We start from the raw sequence: 18,047 nt of genomic DNA on the forward strand, positions 1-18,047 counted from the left end.
TGGTGTAATCCAGGACATATTGTGGTTAAGAAACAATTGTGTGGAAAGGATATTGAACTGCTAGCCGTGGGCATGAGACCTTTTTACCTGCCAAGGGAACTATCACATGTTATTGTACTAGCTGCCTATGTCCCCCCCTCTGCTAAAGCTGACGCTGCCTGTGAAGTCCTCCATGCTGTTGTGAGTGAGCTGCAATCATCTCACCCCCATGCCCTGCTCCTAGTGTCTGGAGACTTCAACCATGTCTCAGCATCCACTCTACCAGGCTTCACACAGTATGTAACCTGCCATACAAGAGACAACAAGACGCTGGACTTGCTCTTTGCCAATGTAAGGGATGCATATAACTCATCTGCCCTACCACCCCTAGGCAGATCAGATCACAACCTGGTACATCTGCGACCCACATACATTCCACTGGTGCGCAGAGAACCGGCGGTTACCCGTACCGTGAAGATTTGGTCAGAGGGAAGTGTCGAGTCTCTAAGGGACTGCTTTGATATAACTTTATGGGAAGTGTTTCAAGACTCATTTCCAGAGGACATTGAGGGACTCACACATTGCATAACGGACTACATTAATTTCTGTGTGGACAGCACGGTACCAACTAGGAAGGTGAGGTGTTTCTCCAATAACAAACCATGGATTAACTCTGAGACTAAAACTCTCCTCAAGCAAAAAAAGAGAATTTTTAGGTCTGGGGACAAAGATGGCCTGGGGGCGGTTCAGAAACAGCTGAGACAATTGATCAGGGAAGGGAAAGCCAACTACAGACGGAAGATGGAGCTACAGATGGGGGAGGGTAGAATCTCTGAGGTGTGGGACAGCCTTAAGGCAATTTCAGGACACAAGGAAAAGACAAGGCACCGAACAGTAGGGGACAGGAAGTGGCTTAACGAGCTTAATCTATTCTTCAACAGATTCGACTCCAAGCAAATGCTCCCTCCACCAGCATGTCAGCTAACCGCCCTCCCCTCACACACCAAGACCCAACCCCCACCGACCTGCGGTCAACTGCAATCTGACTATCTGATCCTGCAGGAGTCTCAGGTGTGTAAGGAAATGAAGAATATTAGAGCGAACAAAGCGGGGGGACCTGATGGTATAAGCGCAAGAGTTCTTAAAATGTGCAGTGACCAGCTGTGTGGTATTATAACGCACATGTACAATATGAGCCTGAAGCTGGGGGTGGTACCTCAACTGTGGAAAACATCTTGCGTGGTACCAGTCCCAAAGAAACCCAACCCGATGGGCTACAATGACTACCGACCTGTAGCACTGACATCACACCTAATGAAGGTCCTAGAGAGACTGGTCCTGACACACCTACGCCCCCTAGTGAGCTCCGCTCTGAACCCCCTCCAGTTTGCCTACCGGCCAGGCATTGGGGTAGATGACGCCATCATCCACCTTCTTCACAGAGCTCTCTCTCACCTGGAGAAACCCGGGAACACTGTGAGAATAATGTTCTTTGATTTCTCCAGTGCGTTCAACACCATTCAGCCAGGGCTACTGAGGGAGAAGCTGAACCTTGGTGGTGTGGACCATCACCTGTCCAACTGGATCCTAGACTACCTGACAAACCGCCCTCAGTATGTGAGAGCCCAGGACTGTGTGTCTGACACTGTGATCTGTAGTACGGGTGCACCTCAAGGTACAGTTCTTGCCCCATTCCTCTTCACACTGTACACTGCTGACTTCAGGCACAACTCATCCAGCTGTTACTTACAGAAGTACTCCGATGACTCTGCTATAGTCGGCCTTATCACTGATGGCGATGATAGGGAATACAGAGACTTAAACCGGGATTTTGTTGAATGGTGCCAGCAGAACCAGCTCAGGATTAATGCTGGGAAGACCAAGGAGATGGTGGTGGACTTTAGTAAACGGAGAGGTGCTCCGACCCCGGTGGAGATCCAAGGAACATGTATTGAGATAGTCAGGACCTATAAGTACCTGGGCATGCTCCTCAATAATAAACTAGACTGGGCTGATCACCTGGAGGCGCTGCACAGAAAGGGCCACAGCAGACTCTACCTGCTCAGGAGGCTGAGGGCCTTCGGAGTCCAGGGGACACTTCTTAGGGCCTTCTTCAACTCTGTGGTTGCCTCAGCCATCTTTTTCGGTGTGGCCTGCTGGGGAAGCAGTATATCAACCAGGGACAGAAATAGACTTGACAGGCTGATCAGGAGGGCCAGCTCTGTCCTGGGGAGCCCCTTGGACCCAGTACAGGTGGTGGGTGACAGAAGGATACTGTCTGTGGTGACCTCCATGCGGGGGAACAAATCCCACCCCATGTATGGGACCCTGATGGGACTTGGCAGCACTGTAAGCGACCGTCTGCTTCACCCCAAGTGTGAGAAGGAGCGCTATCGCAGGTCCTTCCTTCCAACCGCGACCAGGCTGTATAATCTACATCAGACCAAACGAAGAGCTCTCCGCACAGAGAACTAATGATTATGAGGATGACCATGAGGTCTTCCTCTTTCTCTTCTGTTTTTCCTTAGCTGCCATGGACTCCTAGTATATCTTCTCTTCTCAGCTTATCTGTGTCTACGTCTGTAACATATTACTCTGTATTATCCTGTATCTGTATTACTATGCTGCTGTAACACGCTGAAATTTCCCCAAGGTGGGACTATTAAAGGATTATCTTATCTTATCTTATCTTATTGGAGCAAAAAAGGCGCCAGGGAAGGTGGGAGGGGAATCGAGTAATGGCGCACTTTACCACGCGGTGTTCGATTCGATTCGAACATGCCGAACAGCCTAATATCCGATCGAACATGAGTTCGATAGAACACTGTTCGCTCATCTCTAGTCTTAATGTTTGTAGGACAAATTTTTCTTCATGATGCTACCATTATTTATTCTGTACAATGTACTGGGAAGCTGTAAAAAAAATTCAGAATGGGGTGGATTTGAAAAAAAAGTGCATTTGTGGGATTTTCTTATGGGCTTCGTTTTTACGGCATTCACTGTGCAGCCAAATGACATGTCATCATATTCTAGGTTTTGGTGCAATTCCAAGGTTTCCAAATTTATATGGTTTTATTTACATTTTAACCCATTAACAAATTTTTATCAGAGGCAAAACAGTGAAAAAATGGCAGCTTGGCACTTTTGACTTTTTTTCCCCACAATGGTGTTTACCGTACGGAAAAATATTTTTATAGATTTGTAGACTGGACATTTTCAGAGATAGGGATACCTAATGTTTATGTGTGTATTTAAGTACTGTTATATGTGTTTTAGGGAAAGGGGGGTGATTTGAATTTTTAATACTTTTTATTTTTTTGTATTTGTTTTTACTTTTTTTTTTTTTTTTTTTTTGCATTTATTAGACACCCTAGGGGATCTTAAACCCCAGGGGGTCTGATCACTAATGCAATTCATTACACTGCTATTATATTGCAATGCATTGCAAAAATCTGGCATTTCTATTGCAGGCTACATTGAGTAGCCTGTAATAGAAAGTATAGAATGACAGGTCAGAGAGCCTTGGCACGGGTAAAGTAGCACCTTGGTCAGCTTTGACCGAGGCGCCAGAGGGGTTAATGTCCAAGATCAGTTCGGCAACCGATCATGGGTATTCATGCCAGGTGTCTGCTGTATAAAACAGCAGACACCCAGCGGCTATGGCGGCCATCTGGCTCCATCTTTAAACACCTGGCGGATGTCGGAAAGGAGTTAATCCCTTGACACTGGATGCTATATCCAATTTACCTATTGAAACTCCACGTGGGACGCTGATTGAGTGCAAACCAGATATGTGGACTGTGTTTTTAGAGAACTTTAGTCCAGATTGCTTGTTTAGGAGAGGCTATGGGAGTTATCTGAAGGTAGACTATGCACCAGATATTCATTCTGAGAATCCCCTGAGGTATCATTGTGAACTAATGACGAAACACATAGGCTAAGGCAGTATTGGCGCAAGGATGAGCTGTGGAACGCCCTTGTAAGGGCGGAAGTCTTAGGGGTTGGGGACACAATTGAAGAGAGGGCGAATTGGTGGCCCAGAAACTGAATACCAGTTTGGGTACCTTTTTTATTCCACACTGCTGTTTTGAGATTTTTGTGTGAATTCCAAATTTATTTACTTAGATTTTAACTGTGACATTTATGGATTTTTTAAAGGTTATCATACTAAAAGACTTGAAACATGATGAAAATTTCACTGAAAAACAGAAAATGGATCTTAACAAAGTAAGATTTTTTTAATATGTATATTAATATAGTAAAGTGCACCAGTTTTCCCAACCATTGTACATACAGTAAAACTCTGTTGTCCTTGATTTCATTAATCACAGTTTCACTTAACTGTAGTTAGTAACATGGGATTATCCAAGACCTTCAATTAATGACTTATCCTTATGATGGGTGGGGGTCTGATAGTAGGTCTACACACCGATTAGCTGCTCTCCAAGAAGTATACAGAGCATAGTGCACAGAACCATCTTCTTCCTGCTCCATGCACTGTGCAAATAGCATTTACTACTATCCACGGTTTCCATGTGTAGGCTAGCAAAATATCCTCTATGGATACGAGGGTCTTATTGTATACTGTACAGAGCAGCAAGGTATATGAAATGGTTATGCGAAATCAGTCATATACACTTGTCTTCTATAATTTAGTTTTGCCTATTTGGATATTTATTCAAATATATGAACAAAAATGAGGCAATAAATCAGGGGGTTACTATATATCTATATATACCATATATTATATGTCATTTGGAATCATTTCTTACAAGTTCTATAAACCTGAAATATCTTGTTATATTTGTTATCGTGTTATATTTATATCCAATTTAAACCAATTGTAAACCTTCAGCTTCTACAGATCGATTACTACAACCTGACAAAATTCTATGGAACAATGAAGATGGATGCTACGATATATGCTGTTATTGAATACTGTGAAAGAGGCTCGCTTCGAGTAAGATTATTCTATAATAAATGTTTTAGTTGGTATCTGATAAATTTTAAATGGAAACATGCCTATTCAGTATACAAGTTACTTATTATAACATTTTGTTACAACTCTGAAAGAAGAGGAATTCCTACATTGTAATAGGGACAATTCACTCCGTTTCTTATGGTCACAGAGATCTGACCAGTCAAAAGGCCGAGTGATTGATCATAATGCAAAAACGCTTTCAACCCTCACACATGATAAAAATATTTCTACCCTCTGCTTATTAAGGATTAGATCACCAGCCATAGTGTTACACCCTACTCACATGACCGATGTTAATAGCCATGTGACAGCTGTTTTTTTAACACCTGTCACATGGTTGCATTAAAATCAATATGCTGGGTTTTTTTACAGTCTCATTTTGAGGAACTGTCAAAAAATAGGTCATGTCCTATTTTTGTCCAATTTCACAGGTCCTTCATAGTTACATAGTTAATGTAGATGAAAAAAGACATAGGTCCATTTAGTTCAACCAGAGGATGGGAAACATCTTGACCTTTATAGACATTTCCATAACCATCAATGCTATTTTGCTCTAATAAAGGCATCTAATGCTTTTTTGACATTGTCAGCTGTGACTACTGTATCAACTACTGGGGTAGGCTATTCCACAGATTCACAATAGTGGTTACATGTGTGGGTCCTATTGATGGCCTATCCTAAGGATAAACCCTTTAAGCTCAATGGTCTGTAATAACGTGGGGGAGACCTAGAACCTTTTTTGAAAATAGACACCACATTAGCCTTGGACCAGTCCCTTGACACTGTATCATTCATTAGAGAATCCCTAAAAATTAAGGATAAGGAAAAAGTAATGACTGGACTTAGTTCTTTAAATACTCGTGGGTGTAATCCATCTGAATCCAGTGTCTTGTTCATATTATTTTTGTTTACCTTGGCCATTTCTATGTTTATCCAGTTTAGTATATTGGTTGATGTATTATCAGCACTGTTGACACTTACATCAATTACTCCCTGTTCTTCTGTATATTCAGAGCTAAAGAACCCATTTAGTAGCTTTGTTTTTTCTTGATCCCTGATGACCAGCTCTCCATTACAATTTTTTAGGGGACCTACTTGTTCTGTCCTTGCTTTTTATTTGCATTTCTATATTTAAAGCCACCTTCTGTTCATTATGTATTTTAGTTAATTTTTGTTACATTTGATAAATCTAACCATGTCTCAGCCACAGCAACTATATCAGTGTTTTTCCCAAACCCAAACCCTTCTTTCCTGCAGCAAGACTTAAGGCAGGAATTTAACTCCCTAAAGCCGGGTTCACACAAGGTTTTTTTGGACCCGGATTTTGAGGCGGAGGCTGTCTCAGAATCTGGTCCAAAAAATGGCTAGCCGTGACTGGATTCCGGTGCAGTGCATACAGTGCACCAGCATCCAGTCGTGGTATTCCACTCCAGATTAGGCCCAAATGAATGGGCCTAGTCAGGAGTGTACACGCCGCCGTGGAATCTGCCTCAAGAAAGGGCATGTCGCTTTTTTTTCCAGCAAACCTCTTGCGGAAAAAGGAACCCATTGAAGTCAATGGGAGGCGGTTTTTTTTAGCTGGATTCTGAGACGTATTGTGCGTTAAAATCTGGCCCAAAAAACCCCATGTGAACCTTGCTTAAGTTCCCACTGCCTTTCCTGTTTAGCTTCCAGATGGGCAACATGCTCACACCTCCCATAGCAGTATTCACCTTTGAAATCTTGCTCCTGTAGTGCATAGACCGTATATACTCGAGTATAAGCTGAGGCCCCTAATTTTACCGCAAAAAACTGGGAAAACTTGTTGACTTGAGTATGAGCCTAGGGGGGTAAATGCAGCAGCTACTGGAAAATTTCAAAAATTAAAATAGATACCAATAAAATTACATTAACTGATCACCGATCTTTACATTAAAAATGAATTGATAAGGCTGCAAATGCAGACACATATAGGACAGATATAGGGCACACATAGGACTGCTCCATAAGTTGTAGCTCTTCAATTTGGCCCGTACACATAGCTGCAAAAGGGACGGCATCTATGTGTACGGGCCCATTGAAACGTAATAGTCCATAATTTTATCCACCATTGCAGATAAATAGTCTGGTCATGTCCATTACAGTTTAGTAACTCCATGTGCCTCAGGTTAATAGCAGTTAACCCCATGATGTCCCTCACATTAACCCCCTATGTGCCTCACATTAGGCTTACTGATATGTGAGAGACTTGGAGGTAATAATTAGAGATGAGCGAGTAGCGTTTGATCGAGTAGGTGTTCGATCGAATACTACGGTATTCAAAATACTCGTACCCGATCGAACACTACTAGCTGTTCGAAGTTTAAGGTTCGATGCAGAACCAGCATTGATTGGCAGAATGCTATACATTCTGCCAATCAACGCTGGTTCTTCTCTTACCTTTAGAAGTCTTGTCTGTGCAGTGTCCCCGCAGCGTCTTCTGGCTGGAATTCACTCTTCCTAGGCATCCGGCCTAGGCAGAGCCAACTGCGCATGTGCGGGCATGCCCTCGCATGCGCAGTTGGCTCTGCTCAGGCGTCGGGCCGGGCAGAGCCGACCGCGCATGCGCAGTTGGCTCTGCCTAGGCCCCGATGCCTAGGCAGAGTGAATTCCAGCTGGAAGACGCGGCGGGGGTGCAGCAGCGGGAGAAGACTTCAAGGAGGATCCAGCCCAACCGTCACTCGTGGACTTGGTAAGTATAATTTTATCGAATTTTGCGTACCCCTGACACGAGCATTTCCCCCCATAGACTATAATGGCGTTCGAAATCCGTTCGAACAGTCGAACAGTGTGCGGCTGTTCGAATCGGATTTCGAACCTCGGACATTTTAGTGTTCGCTCATCTCTAGTAATAATTATTACATTAAACATTATTAAGGCACTTTATTATTACCTCCATATGTCACACATATTAGTATCCCTTATATAAGGCACACAGGGGTTAATATGAGGGACATGATGGGGTTAACTGCTATTAATGTGAGGCACGTGGAGTTACTAAAACATTAACATTAACTAATAATATTAACTGACATTAATAGGAATTGTAACTCTAGTATGTACCTGTGTGTTTTACTTTCACGTTACTGTATGAGCTCTCCTCAGTGCAGACACAGTAGCAGGGACCTGCCACCTCCCGGGCTTTCATCTCTCTTGCTAGTGAAGGGGGTAGTGTCATATACCATTACTGTAGCAACCCCTTCACTTAATTTATGCAGGTCCTTGCAGTCCTGTGCTGAGTTGGACCCTGACTTGAGTATAGGCCAAGGGGGGCTTTTTCAGCATAAAAACTGTGCTGAGAAAGTCAGCTTATACTCAAGTATATACGGTATATAACATACTGTGCAGTGAAATAAATGTTCAATCTTGCTAGCCATTATCCAAATTACAATTTCATTTCCAGCCATTTATCCTTTGATTGCCTTTGTTTTGGGAAGAAAAAGGACAAAACTTTGTTGATTAAGAAATAAATAGTTGATTTTCTATAAAAAATAAATGTATTTTTTTAAAACGTAAAAAAAAGTTGTAAGCATAATGACGTTATAATGTTATTTGTACTGATTGATGAACATTATTAAAAAAAAAACTGCCCAAATATTGTTCTTTCCTTGTTTCTCTCCTAAAAACCCTAAGAATTAAGTAAATCTTATATGTAACCCAAAATGGTGTTATTAAAAACTATTCATCGATACAAAAAGCAAAAAAACTGACTGAGTTGTGAATCTAGTAAAGCTAGCATTCTAGTAAAGATCTTCATCCATATACGGCAGACATGGTTGTAGTGGGTTACTAAGAAGCCAAAGCATCTTAATTCAGGCACATCTCGCACCAGTCAGGGCATTAAGTCATTAAGTCAGGGCATTACATAAATCCCCTCCAATATATTTCAAGTCCTACATTAGCACAATCTTCATTTGCCAAACGTTTGATCTTTTAATGAAAATATAACATTGGAAAATGTATAAATGGCTAATAAGATGATGTAACATACATTTTCAGATACAGCCATAGTTTGAATATTCTACTTTGAATATTTGACATTTTTCTTTTCCATTTCTTTTCAACCCAGGATGTCCTTAATGATAAAATATCTTACCCAGATGGCACATTCATGGATTGGGAATTTAAACTCTCTGTGATGTATGATATAGCTAAGGTAAGACTATGTAATATGTAGATTAATATATGGTTAGCATATGTGGGATAAATAGCTTTACATATTGTAGATAACGTCTTGTAATAATAGAAGTAACTAGCTCAAAGGCCCCATCTTCCATATAACACCTTTCTTGAAGGAACAGTGCATGCTCACCTGTTCTTACTCTTTTGACCTTTGGCGTGAACACAAGCGTGTCAGCCAATCCATAGTTGAGCAGTGAGGATATGTCAAAATTCAGCATCAATGCTTAGTCACATATTGGTTGACGTACTTGTGCATAGGCGAGAAGTAACCAAAGACTGAGGATAGGAAAGTAGACTCTCTGCTGGATCCTTTTTGGTGGAACGGACAGGTGAGTATACCCTGTTTATTATTTTAAGTCTAGGGAATTAAAGGGACAGGAGAGATTCATATCTTATTGAGATCTTTTGACTTCCAGAATTGCCCAAAGGATCCATTTATCCTAGCAATCAGTCCAAGTTCAGAGGCCTTCACCAATGTGATACAGTGTAAAGATTGTATAATATAGTAGAAGGTGGTTCAAATAACTTCATGTCAGCTATTACCTTAGATTGTGCATTGGTGTGGTTTACTGTATATAGTACTACTATTCCTAATTGCATCAGCGCTACATATATACCAGTTTTATGACGCATGCTAAGCAGCGCAGATGTTCCCAGCACTTAAAGGGTTTATCCAATTCTTTTTTATTGATCATCAGTCAGGGGTGTAACTACCATAGAGACAGTGGAAGCGGCTGCCACAGGGCCCAGGCCATTAGGGGGCCCGGTGACAGCCGCTACCACTGCGTTTTTTTTAAAAAAAAATTGGCCGTTACGGGCCCTATTTACTTGCCGATCCTGGACATAATACTCTGTGCAGGGCCCACTAGTGGGTATAATACTGTGTTCGGGGGCCACTAAGGGACATAATACTGTATGCAGGTGCCACTATGGGGTATAATACTGTGTGCAGGGGCCACTATGGGGCATAATACTGTGTGCATGGGCCACTATGGGGACATAATACTGTATGCAGGGGCCACTATGGGGTATAATACTGTGTGCAGGGGCCACTATTGGGTATAATACTGTATGCAGGGGCCACTATGGGGTATAATACTGTGTGCAGGGGCCACTATGGGGGATAATACTGTGTGCAGGAGCCACTAATGGACATAATACTGTGTGCAGGGCTTACTAAGGGACATAATAGAGTGCGGAGGAGGGGGTCGTTCGAGGTCTTCGGCGTCGGTGTCGGTTGGGGTGGGGGCCCCATGTCAAAAGTTCACCACGGGGCCCCGCTATTCCTATTTACGCCACTGTCATCAGTCTTAAGAATATGAAGGTCATCCATAAATGATCAGTATGGGTTGTGACATTCAGGGCCCCCACTGATAAGCTGTTTGAATGAGCTATATACCTTTCACTGTTTATGTCACATGCTGTTTGTTTCATAGCAGGTATGTAATGTAATTAGAGACTCAGCCCAGTCACCTCTATGGGACAAGACTGCAGTTATGCCACATGGGTATTATTAACAAAGCGCATGTGATGTAAATGGTGAAGGGGTCACAGCACCCTCACATATGCGCAGCACTTTCAATCAACCAGCACTCTGATCTTTTTTTGAACACCTAACCTGAGGCAACCCCTTTAACTTTTCTTTAAAAAGAAAAGTGTCTAAAACCAAAACATATTAAGCTACAGTGCTAAAAATGTTCTTACTAGTTAGACGGTAGTGCAAGTTTTGGATCAAGTGGCGGACTGAAGCCAGAATGAGGCTTAAATAGCCTCTGGCCCACCACTGACCCCCTGACCCCTGGTCCCAGGAGGAGATCAGAATCTCCCGCAGACTATTGTTCCTCCCCCTCCAGGGACCGGAAGTGCCAGAATCGATTCAGAAAGCACAGGCTCCGGCCCGGGGTATAACATCACCTTTGAGAAGATGATGCTATCCATCCACCATCCCAGGAGGAGAATTTCATATGTAGGCTACTCATAGTATTTCCCATGTTTCAATTTAATGATTAACCTGTCAATATATATTCTGCTTCTATACAATAAGTTATTATTTCTCGATTACAGGGTATGTCTTATCTACACTCAAGTAAAGCAGAGGTCCATGGCAGACTTAAATCCACAAACTGTGTAGTTGATAGTCGCATGGTAGTAAAAATCACTGATTTTATTTGCAATTCTGTTATGATTCCTAAGAAGGGTAAGTGTAAATATTAATATGTCATAAAATAATATATTAACACAGAAATCTGTTTCGGTTAATCTTCAAGATCTTTTTAAGTCTAAGATTCTGGGCTAATTTATTTCAGAATTACAATTTCAGCAGTGGAAAGCTAGGATGATACGGTCCATTCTCAAATAATATTCACAAACAAGATTTAGACAACATGTTTGAACCAGGCACTTTATCCGATTGAATAAATCTTATGACAGTGTCTATATTTTAAACATTATTAAACATGGAATGAAATAATATTCTGGCTGCTTGTAGACACCACTAAGTGGAGCCTATTGAAGATGAACTTATTATTCAGATTGAATGGAACTGTAATAATTCACATTTAACAAGTTCCCCTTAATGAAAGCAATTGTATTATATATTGTAAAATGACATCTTTTAACAAAATTTAACAATGGCCAGAAAATGATTCTTATATTATAAGTGCCAAACTATTATATCAATATTAAGCTTTGCGCCAAGGTAGGTCTTGCACAGGCAAAAGTCATCGAAGCATCATGGAATCCTAGAAAGTAATGCAACGCAACTGGTAATGGATGTCTTCCTTGTATATCTATGTAAATAAAATAAAGCTGAAATATTGTAACACCGTCAAAGAGAGATGTTGCCTGAATATGACATATGGCAGTACAAAGTAAATGTGGGAATGTAGGGTTCTGTATCAGAACACTATAAAGATATGTCACAAAAAAAGAAATATTTGGATGTAGACTTTTACTTCAACTATTATTACTAATGTATTAAAGATTTGTGGATGTCTCCTGAACACATACGCTACAATGGAGTTTCTCAGAAAGGTGATGTCTATAGCTATGGAATTATCGCACAAGAAATTATCCTGAGGAATGAAACATTTTACACAGAACAATGCCACGACCACAAAGGTAAATACTCTTAAAGGGATTTTGTTACCAGAAACCAGTGTATCACCCCAGCCCTCACATATATAGGTAAGGCTTACCTGAATCAGATGGTGTTTTACATTGTGAATCCATGCTCTTTGGAGCTATAAGTGACTTTGTTTCCCCAAAGAGATAAGTGTCAACAAAACTTCAAAAATATCTCTGCAAGAGGAGTACAGTTAGTCCAAATCACTACTGCGGCCTCTCATAGACTATTGTGCACAGTAATGGTCCCCTGTGTACAAGAAGGACATAGCGGAACTAGAGAGAGTGCAGGAAGGGCGGCCAAGACTATTGGGGGAATGGATGGATTGGAGTACAGAGGAAGATTAATACATTCCACAATGTACGAATACATGAAGAGAAAGTACAAAGAGCTTTCCAATCATATTGTTACTCTTAGACATTGACAAGGGGACATCCTCTAAGTCTAGAGGAGAGAACATTTAATCAGCATCATAAAAGGGGAATCTTTACTGTAAGAGCAGTGAGGCTATGGGAACTGCCCCAGGAAGTGGTGATGGTGGAATCACTGTTCACAAGTTCAAGAAGGGCCTGGATGCCTTTCTTGAAAGAAAAATATACCAACCAAAGAAAAAAACACCCAGCTAAGGTAATAAAACCATCATTATATTAGTGTCATTAAAAATAAGACAAAAAATAAACATATAAAGACATTCATAATAAATAAGGGGGAAGAATGACTAACACCCAAACCCCATGCAATGGAGATGCAGGCTAATAAAAATTACATATTATACCATAATTTCAGTATAAACGTAACATGCATATGCACCAATAATAAATCAGTGTAAACTATGCAATGATGTCAGTATGGAGTACATATGCATGAAATCTCATCAACATGTCAAGCTATAAGTGCAAATCTGAAACCATAGTAAAAGACACAAACTGTTGCCTATATTACCAGAGACATAGGGACCTGCGACCGCCCGACGTACGTTTCGCCCACAAATTGGCTTTGTCAAGGTTACATTTATTTATTATTGGTGCGTATGCATGTTAAGTTTATACTGAAATCATGGTATAACATGTAATTTTTATTAGCCTGTACAGCATTCGGCCAATCAACGCTGGTTCTGCTGGAGGCTCGTCTGTGACGAGGCAGAGTCTAAGATTGGACCACAGCAATGCATTCCTATGAGAAAAAGTCAGCTCCCGCATAACCGCAAGCTACCAGCTCTCCCGACTAGCAAAGACAAGTCTACTGCAGAACCAGCGTTGATTGGCCGAATGCTATACAGTGTATAACATTCGGTTAATCAATGCTGGTTCTGCAGGACGAGTGAGGGCCAGTTCATATTAGCCCTTGCCTCCCTTCCAGAAAGGAGTCTGCAGAACGACCCCCCCCCACCCCCCAAACGGAATATCAGTGCAACTTCAAGCGCTGGACAGCTAAGCACACGGACCCCATAACATATAATGATTGGGAATGATTCATGCGGGCAGTGTGCGGCAAGCACACGGAGCTCATTATATGCTATGGAGTCCGTGTGCTTAACTGTCCAGCGCTTGCAGTTGCGCTGATATTCCGTTCGGGGGGTCCTCCTGCGGACTCCTTCCGGACGGGAGGCAAGTGCAAATCTGAACCGGCCCATAGTCTATGGGGTCCGTGCGCTTTAACTGCAGAGTGCTCCTCCTCAACAGTCCTCAACAGCAGTTCACTCCTCCTAAACATTCTCCTCCTGCTACTTGTGGACTTGGTGACTCTCCTTTAGCCGAATAGAGGTTTCCCCTGAAAGACTATAATGGGAATCGATATTCGAGTAGTCGAATATTTAGGCTCTACTCGAAACGAATATTGAATCTCGAATATTTCACTACTCGCTCCTCTCTAATAATTACTTTTATTTTGTGTCAAAAAATGAAAAAAAAAAATTTCCAATATATATTGCAAACAAATCTCAAGTGAGCATTGATTCATTGTATGCTGCATTTTTTTCACCAATGGTCAACTAAAGAAAAAATGGCAAAAGTGAAAAACATTAAAGGAGACTGTCCATTCCGACCAGACCTTCACCTGGACACTGCTGAGGAGAGGGAGATAGAGGTGGGAAATGTTTTGTTTATTTTTATTAACCAATTCTTGATTTTTTTCATGTCATTTATGTATATGAAATAGAAAATATAATGCAAACATAGGCATTATCTGGAGATAAATTAAAGAATAATAAATTTATGCTAGGTTCACACTTGCATCATGTCATGGGTTCTTCTGTCCCCTGACAGACTTAAAACAGTGGTAAAACACAGAGCCTGACAGAGTTCAATGACTTTAATAGGGTCCGTTGGGCATCATTATAAAACTGAAACCAGCGAATGATAAAGTCCCTGTGCAGGACTTTTTCCTCTGCAGATTTTTGGAGGACACTGCAATGAAATCTTCAATGGAAACTCCGCCATAGATGTGAACGTAGCCTTACTGTGACTTCCACAATTTATCGCTATCTTTATTAGAATATTTTTTAGTTAAGATGCATCACACTGTAGACAGAAGCAATGATTTAAAGCAACTTTGGGAATCATTGCTGCAGGAGAGTCCTATTACATGCGAGAAAGTGATGATGTTTAACCCCCTGTAATAATACAGCATGGGAAGTTATGCATTAATGCACCATTCCTTACTACAGTATTACTGCATGGGCATGGTACCCACTCAAGAGCTATAGAGCTAAACTCTAAAATAGTGTAAACTCTTTAGATGCCACAATCAATCCTGATTGTGGCATCTAAGTGATTTTAGTAGCAGTGAATACAATACAATTAAGTCAATACAGTTTAGGTCCTACCAGAGGCATATGTATAAGCTGACAGCCATTAAACACTGCAGTACATGAAACAAGCAATGAAATAATCTCCAGTTCAAGACCCATAATATGACTAAAATAAAAAGTAGAAAAGAGGTAAACCCCCCATATAAAAATAAATAAATAAATAAAACAAAAAAAATACACAAAAATTCTTATGTAAACCCCCCCCCCCCCAAATATAATACATAGTTGCCGTTGGCATATTATTTAGGCCTGCATGGTGTTCTAAAAAAAAAATGAAAACATCAGGATACAATTGTTTTTGGTCAAATTTGATCCTCACTTTTTATTAGTGATCAAAAAGTCATATGCTCCTCAAAATGGTCCCATCTAAAAAGATCAAAAATGAAAATGATGGTGATTTAAAAAAAAAAAAAAAATGTTTTTTTTTTATTCTGCAATTAGTAAAACAATAATCATTAGGTACCACTGTAATAGTACTGACCCTATATAAATGTTACTTATGCTGCACAGTGATCCGCAAAAAAAATTAAAAATGTTAAAAAACAAAAAAACAATGCTAGAATTGATAGTCATTTAAATATCCTTAAAGAGGACCTTTCATCAGATCGGGCACATGCAGTTTTATATACTGCTGGAAAGCTGACAGTGCGCTGAATTCAGCGCACTGTCGGCTTTCCTGATCTGTGCCTGGTGTAAAGCGCTATCGGTCCGGGACCGTAGCGCTTTAGTGTCAGAAGGGCGTTTCTGACAGTTAGCCAGGGACGCCCTTCTGCCCAGCAGCGCCTATCATGCTGTAGAGTGTGAGCGGGGAGGAACTCCCCCTCCCTCTGCTCACAGTGCTCATCCACATACAAGTATTATCAGGAGGGGAGGGGGGCGTTCCTCCCCACTCCACAGTACAGCGCGATAGGCGCTGCTGGGCAGAAGGGCGTCCCTGGCTAACTGTCAGAAATGCCCTTCTGACACTAAAGCGCTACGGTACCGGGACCGATAGCGCTTTACACCGGGCACAGATCGGGAAAGCCGACAGTGCGCTGAATTCAGTGCACTGTCAGCTTTCCAGCAGTATATAAAACTGCATGTGCCCGATCTGATGAAAGGTCCTCTTTAATAAAAAGTAGTCTAATAAAATAGTAGTTTAATAAGTTATACGTGCCCTAAAATAGTGTCATTGAAAAACTGACTTCTTGCAAACTAAGTCTTCATAGATCTACATAAATTGGAAAAGAAAAGTATGCCTTTTTTTCACATTTCACTATGCTTTCACATCTGGTAAACTATTTCTCAGTACACTGCTTAGATTTCTTGAGGGGTGTAGTTTTCAAAATGGTAATTTCCTGGGGTTTTAACATTACCCGCATCTAAGAAACTCTATGAATGTGAAACCGCATCCATAAACCAAAACATCTAAATCTTTGCTCTAAAAGTCTGATAATGCTCCTTCCCTTGTGTGTCTTGCTATGTGCCCAAGCAGCATTTTATGCCACATATATATAAACTGCTGAAAAGTGAAAAGTAACAGCTGAGATGTTTCTACAAATATGCCTGTTATGTTGTTCCCAACAGAGACAAACTGCAAAAATTTTCTGGAAAAATTGCAATTTGCACTTTCCATTATTAGCTGAACATTTTATTGCTAAAAACTAAATTAATGCAACAAACGAGGGATAAAATGCTCGCTACACCCCTTGATAAGTTCCTTGAGGGGTAGCTTCCAAATTAGGAACACCTTTGGGGGGTGTTCTATATAGGGGCTCTGCAGAGGCGACATGATACTCAAAAACTATTCAAGTAAAATCTTCCTTCCAAATGTTAAATAGCGCTCTTTCCCTCATGAGTTCAACTATGAGCTCATAAAACATTTTCCAGAACTTATGGGATATATAATTTTATATTGAGGAAAAATTGCATTAAAAATTTATGGAATGCATTTTCTCCATTAACCGCCTGTGGAAAAAAAAATTAGGCTAACATGAAGTCCAAAATTCTCATTTCCATAGCCCAATGTTAATAAATTCTCTGAAACACCTGTAGGTTCAAAATGCTCGCTATAACCTCAATAAGCTTCTTGAGGGGTGTAAATTTCAAAACTAGGGGTTTGGGGGGGTTTCATTGTTCTGGCATTGAGGCCAATCAGCGACTTCAGCACAATGCTGGAAGAGACCCAGGAGAGAAAATGTACTAGGACCCGCAGGACGACAATGGAGCAACTGGGACAACTGAATATGTTTTTTAAATTTTTTTCAGTGCTCTCAATATATATAAACTTTAAAATTGTAGCCTGTGCAATCCCTTTAACACCTTAGGTTGTCACAGATGCATATCTTAGAGCTAACAAGTAATATATTTAAAATGTCCGTTTGAAAGCCAATGAAGTCTGTATTGATGCTTATTAGCTGTGGAATAATGGACATTACAGATAGGCACATTTCAATAGTATTTGTCAATTTACGGAACATTCTTAAAAGCAATCTGTTACTGGAAAATTATCTGATATTGAAATACAATTTTTCTGTTATACATATTTTTAAACATTTTGGTTTCGTTTATATTTTTCTATTTTACTATATATGTATTTTATAAAATCCAGAAGGATTAGTATGCATTTTTGTGGTATATTTTCAGGTTTTTGTTCTTGTAAAAAATTGCTGGGAAGAGGATCCTGAGAAGAGGCCAGACTTTAAGAAAATTGAAATGACCTTGGCAAAGATCTTTAGGTACCACATTCATTTTATATCATGTTGCAAACAGTGGCATCAAAATCCGGTACAAAAATCCCTGTTTGAACCCAGCCTTATTGTATCAGTGGGACTTGTATATAGTGGGACTTGTATATAGTGGGACTTGTATATAGTACACACTGTCAGAAGATTGATTGCATTTCTATTCATTTCTATTTCCATCCCTTTGACCAATGGGAATTCTGTTTTGGTCATCATCTTTCCACTTTGACT

The 18,047-nt window shown here is 40.7% G+C and overlaps 1 protein-coding gene across 1 annotated transcript in view; it reads left to right on the top strand.

Annotated features, from left to right (window-relative positions):
- The window catches only part of GUCY2C (guanylate cyclase 2C), a 111,176-nt gene that overhangs the window by 71,800 nt on the left and 21,329 nt on the right, over window positions 1-18,047 (top strand). The window contains exons 14-20 of the mRNA XM_075286331.1: window positions 4,138-4,206; window positions 4,835-4,939; window positions 9,048-9,134; window positions 11,225-11,357; window positions 12,143-12,280; window positions 14,281-14,369; window positions 17,719-17,810. Of these exons, the coding sequence (XP_075142432.1) occupies window positions 4,138-4,206; window positions 4,835-4,939; window positions 9,048-9,134; window positions 11,225-11,357; window positions 12,143-12,280; window positions 14,281-14,369; window positions 17,719-17,810 (713 nt within the window). The remainder of the gene's footprint in view (window positions 1-4,137; window positions 4,207-4,834; window positions 4,940-9,047; window positions 9,135-11,224; window positions 11,358-12,142; window positions 12,281-14,280; window positions 14,370-17,718; window positions 17,811-18,047) is intronic.

The sequence above is a fragment of the Leptodactylus fuscus genome, chromosome 9 (assembly GCF_031893055.1).
Source record: "Leptodactylus fuscus isolate aLepFus1 chromosome 9, aLepFus1.hap2, whole genome shotgun sequence".
In the NCBI taxonomy this organism is placed as follows: Eukaryota; Metazoa; Chordata; class Amphibia; order Anura; family Leptodactylidae; genus Leptodactylus; species Leptodactylus fuscus.